Consider the following 7,550-nt stretch of genomic DNA (forward strand, 5'->3'; position numbering starts at 1 on the left):
TGCTTCTGTAGATCACGTTCAGGTCTGAAAGCATCAAATGAAGTAATCGTATCTTTCTGAAGAAAATGCCTCAGTTGCTTGGCTTCGGCCTTCGCCGGGCGAGGTACAGGTTTTGAAGATGGCATACATGAAGCAGGCACATTGAAAACACTGGGAGGGATCGCAGGTCGCGTAGAACCACCAGGCAATTTGATAGAAGGCGTGTTGGGACCCCAGTGTTTCTCACAAATACAAATCTGTCAGAATCAACAACAAAGATCTTATGTGGTGGCAGCACATCAATCCACTTCTGTCTTTCATAACGGTTTTTCCGCAGTCGAAACACTCGGCACCTGTTATCCTTGTTATAATTACCGTTGCAGCTCACAACACCACACTTATTCGGCATTTTGAATACACAAAATCAGCAAGAACCTATGTAAACAAATACAATCTACTTCTAAGTGCAGCCACGCGGGAAAGACGGAGTAACACAACCTTAACACCTCCATTGCTAGTAGAACACTGGACCAGTGTTGCCACTCTGGAAGATGAAAAAAACCTAGACAGCTTGCCAAAAACTACTACACTGAACAAAAAACTAATAGATTTGAATTATATTACACAACACACACATGAAAACATTTTAAAGTTAGAAAACTGTATACATCAAACTAATTACCACTGCCTGTAATGGAGCAATAATCCAAACTTTCACAACCAATCACAAGTTAGTCAACTAGACAACTATGAGCTAAATCCGTCACTTGTATGCAGGCAAGACTGTTGTTGCATTGCTCTTTATGGTTCTGCACTTAGAAATTTGCACAAACTAATAATTCGGATAATACAAACCTCAATCGTCCTGCAACCATCTATATACTAATGTAACCAATCAATCGCGCAAACATGCTATAAACAAATAACAAGTGCGCCAATTTGACTGACAATTTCTATGGAGTTCGTATGATGATATACATTCAATTCATAGTAACTGTACGTGTGAATGTGTTATAGTTAATTTTCAAAACCTCTCAATGACAAATCATGCTTTCATGGAATAATTCGAGAAATATTAGACAGAAATGATGCAGAAAAATAACATTTTGCGAAAACAGATACAAACTTCGACGCGAGCACGACAGCCTACTATATTTTGTACTTTGTAGGATGGTTGCGTGATTAGTAGGCAGAGTTGCCAATTTAGCACTTTTGGTGCCAGATCTGGCACTATTTTTCTGTGTTTGGCTCAAACTTTTTCAATCTAGCATCTGGCTCCAAATCTGGCTCCAAGAATTTGGCTCCGTAATGCAAAATTAAACCGTTTTTATTAGGATCTTCAAAATATACTAGATTCTTGATATTCATGACGAAAAACCAGTAGACTACTAGATTGAGGCAAAAAATAATAGATCTAGTGGGAAAACACTAGGAGTGGCAGCCCTGCACTGGACTGGCCTTTGCTAGCACGCACACACACACACACACACACACACACACACACACACACACACACACACACACACACACACACACACACACACACACACACACACACGCTCTATTCCAGTAGGGAAATAGCTGTCGATCACGAGTCCAACACGTGATCCAAAGACCAAGTGAATACACACACACACGCACACACACACACACACACACACACACACACACACACACACACACACACACACACACACACACACACACACACACACACACACACACACACACACACACACACACACACACACACACACACACATATATATATATATATATATATATATATATATATATGTGTGTGTGTGTGTATGTATATATATATATATATTGTGTAGCCAGGTAGGATATTTTCTTGTAGGCAGACGAGGTTAAAAGCTATTGAAGATTCAGTTTTTATTATTTTCTCGCGTAGTCTCTATACGACGAATATTTGACTTGTCATTTTCTGTAAATTTGCTTAGGAGATCTCTTATCTTCGCCGACGTTTCGGAACTCTCTTGTTCCATCTTCAAGGGCGAATCGTTGTGTCAAGTTTTCTGTTCTGATTATATATGGGATGTGTGGATCATGGACACTATATCGTGGAAAATTTTGATACTTATTGGTTAATGGTAGCCAATGAGCGTGCGATGTTTTCAATCGCGGAGGGCTCTCCCAGTGAGCGAAGCGGTAGGGTTCGTTGGCCTCTTAACACTCACTCTTTTCATAGATGGCAAGATCTGTAGGTCTTCCACCTGGATGTTAATTGATGGCTGCTTTGCTTGGATACAGAGTGCTTCATGAAGTAGCAACCTTCGGGGATCTCTTTCTCTGTCAATGACTGTGGTGTTATGGTCCAGATCTTTTATTGTTAATGGTCTGTTAAGTGTGGAAGTGTGTGGGACTTTATGGATCCGTTGACGACCACAAAGCTAATAAGACGCCTGACATGACATTTGAGCAACGGATCCATAAAGTCCCATCATACTTCCACACTTAACAGCCCAAGATAAGAGATCTCCTAAGCAAACTTACAGAAAATGATAAGTCAAATGTTCGTCGAATAGAGACTACAAGGAAGAAGATAATAAAAAATTAATCTTCAATAGCTTTTAACCTCGTCTGCCTACAAGAAGAAGAAGAAGATATACATATGTATATATATATATATATATATATATATATATATACATATATATATACACACACACACACACACACACACACACACACACACACACACACACACACACACACACACACACACACACATATATATATATATATATATATATATATCGTTGAGCCATGGACGATCATCGTTGAACCATTGACGATCATCGTTGGGCCGTGGACGATCATCGTTGAGCCGTGGATGATGATCGTTGAGCAATGAACGATCATCGTTGAGCAATGGACGATCATCGTTGAGCCGTGGACGATCATCGTTGAGTCAAGAACGATCATTGTTGAGCCATGGACGTTGTTGAGTCAAGAATGATCATCGTTCAGCCGTGGACGATCATCGTTGAGTCAAGAACGATCATTGTTGAGCCATGGACGTTGTTGAGTCAAGAATGATCATCGTTGAGCCGTGGATGATCATCGTTGAGCCGTGGACGATCATCGTTAGGCCATGGACGCTCATCGTTGAGTCATGGACGATCATCGTTGAGCCATGGACGATCATCGTTGAGTAAAGAACGATCATCGTTAAGCCATGGTGTCGAAGTTCTCGAAGCTGCCGAAGTTCTCGAAGGTGTCGAGGTTCTCGAAGTTCTCAAAAGTGCCGAAATTGTCGAAGGTGCCGAAGTTCTCGAAGGTGCCGAAGTTCTCGAAGGAGCCAAAGTTCTCGAAGGCGCCGAAGTTCGCGAAGGCGCCGAAGTTCTCGAAGGCGCCGAATTTGTCGAAGGTGCCGAAGTTCTCAAAGGTGCCGAAGTTCTCGAAGGTGCCGAAGTTCTCGAAGGTGTCGAAGTTCTCGAAGGTGCCGAAGTTCTCGAAGGTGCCGAAGTTCTCGAAGGTGCCGAAGCTCTCGAAGGTGCCGAAGTTCTCGATAGTGCCGAAGTCCTCGAAAGTGCCGAAGTTCTCGAAGGTCTGGAAGGTCTCGAAGTTCTGGAAGGTCTCGAAGTTCTGGAAGGTCTCAAACTTCTGGAAGGTCTCGAAGATCTCAAAGTTCTTTGTGTTCGTATTTCTTCCGAGGCTGTAGAAAATTTCAAGAAGCACTATTACGCAGACTACAAAAATTTTTGTGGTAATGGTGGAAGAGGACACAGGCAATACCAGTTGTACTATTTAGAGCGTAGGTTCAAGACATTTAAAAGAAAGTACCCCAATCGTGGTCAAGGTTGGACGTTGAACACAATGCCTCTGCCCGTAGCAGCTCGGTTGAAAAGACGTAATATGCATTATTGGAAGTGGGTTGCGGATGAAAAGAAAATCAGTAAGATGGAGATCAATAGGTCAGCGTCTCTAAAAGGTTTGTTACAGAAAGAGCACCGTGAAAAATTTCCTTCTTTTTACGATGAAAAGTTCAAAGAACCCCGTGATAGTGAAGCCGGCATGAAAAGGCAACAGCGACATTTCTGGGCTTGGGTGACAAAACAAAAAAAGATTGACAAATCCACTATTGACAAAGTTCTCAGAGCACAGTTAACAGACGAGCATAAGAAATGCCACCCCGAATATTACGAAAAGTGTAAAAACCGGCCATCTACGACATGCGTCGCGGAGCAATCTATACAACAATTCCAACGTATAGTCCTTAGTTTCAACGAGATGTTACGCAATTCACCAGCATACGAGTACGGTGATAGTACAATAGATGACCTGGAACCGTATAGCGGGAATATTTCTTCCGAGGTTGTAGAAAATTTCAAGAAGCACTATTACGCAGGCAACAAAAATTTTTGTGGTAATGGTGGAAGAGGACACAGGCAATACCAGTTGTACTATTTAGAGCGTAGGTTCAAGACATTTAAAAGAAAGTACCCCAATCGTGGTCAAGGTTGGACGTTGAACACAATGCCTCTGCCCGTAGCAGCTCGGTTGAAAAGACGTAATATGCATTATTGGAAGTGGGTTGCGGATGAAAAGAAAATCAGTAAGATGGAGATCAATAGGTCAGCGTCTCTAAAAGGTTTGTTGCGGAAAGAGCACCGTGAAAAATTTCCTTCTTTTTACGATGAAAAGGTAAAAAAAAAAAACCGTGATAGTGAAGCCGGCGTGAAAAGGCAACAGCGACATTTCTGGGCTTGGGTGACAAAACAAAAAAAGATTGACAAATCCACTATTGACAAAGTTCTCAGAGCACAGTTAACAGACGAGCATAAGAAATGCCACCCCGAATATTACGAAAAGTGTAAAAACCGGCCATCTACGACATGCGTCGCGGAGCAATCTATACAACAATTCCAACGTATAGTCCTTAGTTTCAACGAGATGTTACGCAATTCACCAGCATACGAGTACGGTGATAGTACAATAGATGACCTGGAACCGTATAGCGGGGATATTTCTTCCAAGGTTGTAGAAAATTTCAAGAAGCACTATTACGCAGGCTACAACATTTTTTGTGGTAATGGTGGAAGAGGACACAGGCAATACCAGTTGTACTATTTAGAGCGTAGGTTCAAGACATTTAAAAGAAAGTACCCCAATCGTGGTCAAGGTTGGACGTTGAACACAATGCCTCTGCCCGTAGCAGCTCGGTTGAAAAGACGTAATATGCATTATTGGAAGTGGGTTGCGGATGAAAAGAAAATCAGTAAGATGGAGATCAATAGGTCAGCGTCTCTAAAAGGTTTGTTGCGGAAAGAGCACCGTGAAAAATTTCCTTCTTTTTACGATGAAAAGGTAAAAAAAAAAAAAACCGTGATAGTGAAGCCGGCGTGAAAAGGCAACAGCGACATTTCTGGGCTTGGGTGACAAAACAAAAAAAGATTGACAAATCCACTATTGACAAAGTTCTCAGAGCACAGTTAACAGACGAGCATAAGAAATGCCACCCCGAATATTACGAAAAGTGTAAAAACCGGCCATCTACGACATGCGTCGCGGAGCAATCTATACAACAATTCCAACGTATAGTCCTTAGTTTCAACGAGATGTTACGCAATTCACCAACATACGAGTACGGTGATAGTACAATAGATGACCTGGAACCGTATAGCGGGGATATTTCTTCCGAGATTGTAGAAAATTTCAAGAAGCACTATTACGCAGGCTACAAAAATTTTTGTGGTAATGGTGGAAGAGGACACAGGCAATACTAGTTGTACTATTTAGAGCGTAGGTTCAAGACATTTAAAAGAAACGCCCGAAAAAACGTGTTCGCTATGAAGAATGTGAGGCGCCAGCAAGAAAAGAAGAGGGAGCAAAGGAAAGTAGAGTTGAGAAGAGACCTGAAAAATATCCAGAAAGAGAAAAAACGGTTACAAGCGGAAAAGAATGAAGTGGATAATAAGCTGCGGAAAACAATGTTAGAAAAAATGAAAAATAATGAATCGGAATACATCTCCCAATAAAAGAAGCGGATGGGTGGGTCGGAGTGTTCACCAAAGGAGTTGAAGGACTACACAGAGCAGGAAAACCGTGTTCTCACTGAAATGAGGAACCAACGTACAGTAATCGCCAAAAAGAAGACAGCTGAGGAAAGCAATCCGCGTGGGCGTGCGCATGAGAATGTGAAGGGATCGTTACGCGAAGCAGACAAAGAAGTGAAACTAAATGATATAGGGGTTTTGGGGGGCAGAAAGTGTAAAATATGCTATGCGCTTCTGTGGAAAAATGAGCTTCAGACAATATGTTGTAACCAGGGGCAGACGCCACTCACTGTACCAACCGAGATAAAGGATAAGGTACTCAAAGATCTGTACAAGGGAAAGTCGCCGCTCTCTAAACGTTTTTTCAATAATTTAGTGGGGTTGAATATTGAATATGTTTTCATTTACGTCTTTCTCGACTTCCAAAAAGTTGGAAAATGCAGCAGAGTCAGTGATGTCTTACAAGATTCAGGGGAAGATATATCATAGGTTTCCACGTTGGAACGGAGAAATGATAATTCGTATTTGGACCTATACTTTTATTATGACAGAGACCAACAATTAAAGATTAGAACTGTCCGTGTAACACAAAAGCCGGATGAGAAAGTCTCCAAACAAGCAGTAAACCGTAGAAAAATAGAACAAAAGGAAATAACAGAAAATCAGTCCATAGTCACACTCTTCTACGATTATATGGCTGAACACAACAGTTGCCTATCCGGTATGCTCCAAGAGCTTGAGACTGCAAAGGGGTTGATTGAGGCTCACATGAAGAAGTATGATAGTGTGCCAAACGTGTCAATCACGTTAAAGTCAGCTGAGGGTGTACAAACCCGGGAACATTAGGGAGTCTATCACCTCCCGACAGCTTCTGTTGAAGTGGGGCGATAGTCAAGTTAGACCCTGCAAAAGATCCAATGCGTATAATCATCAGTTCAATAAAAGAGGGTTCAAAGTATAGAACGCGTTTGGTCCATCACACGAATTTCTTTTATGATAGTTTCTAGTATCCACTATTGTTCCCTAACGGGGATCTTGGCTATAGTCACCAATTCAAGAAAAATAAGAAGTTAAAAATAGGGAAATGTGACAATAAAGAGAGTGATGAACCACCTTCGTTCGAACAGCAATTAGAAGCCACCTCAGCAAAAACGTACGACACCCTTAGCCCTTGCATGTACTACTCATCTCTTTACATGGAATGTGAAGATAGCTTTAACTACTTGACAAAGATGCGAAGGTTATTCCAGCAATTCGTGGTCGACAACTATGTGAAGGTTGAGTCGTTGCGGTTATCGTTCATAGAGTTTAACCAGAGTACAATGCGAAAAGAACGTGCCGATATTTTGGCTGCAGACTCGGGGAAGAACGGGGGTCAAAGGGTGATAATACCTCCCACTTTCGCTGGAGGACCAAGGTACATGAAGCAGCGTCAGCAAGATGCACTAACGTACGTTACAACGTACGGTTCTCCGGATTTCTTCATTACGTTCACGATGAACCCTCACTGGGAAGAGTTGAAAGATGCTGTTGGCGCTACCAGAGTAG

General features: G+C 41.9%; 1 protein-coding gene across 1 annotated transcript in view; it reads left to right on the forward strand.

Annotated features, from left to right (window-relative positions):
- Positions 1-7,234: 7,234 nt before the first annotated feature.
- LOC143026953 (uncharacterized) overlaps positions 7,235-7,550 on the forward strand; it is a 927-nt gene continuing 611 nt past the window's right edge. Inside the window, exon 1 of the mRNA XM_076187744.1 lies at positions 7,235-7,550. This exon is cut by the window's right edge and continues 611 nt beyond it. Coding sequence (XP_076043859.1) covers positions 7,235-7,550 — 316 coding nt within the window.

This window comes from Oratosquilla oratoria, chromosome 7 (assembly GCF_046742065.1).
Source record: "Oratosquilla oratoria isolate Oo_2021 chromosome 7, ASM4674206v1, whole genome shotgun sequence".
Taxonomy (NCBI): Eukaryota; Metazoa; Arthropoda; class Malacostraca; order Stomatopoda; family Squillidae; genus Oratosquilla; species Oratosquilla oratoria.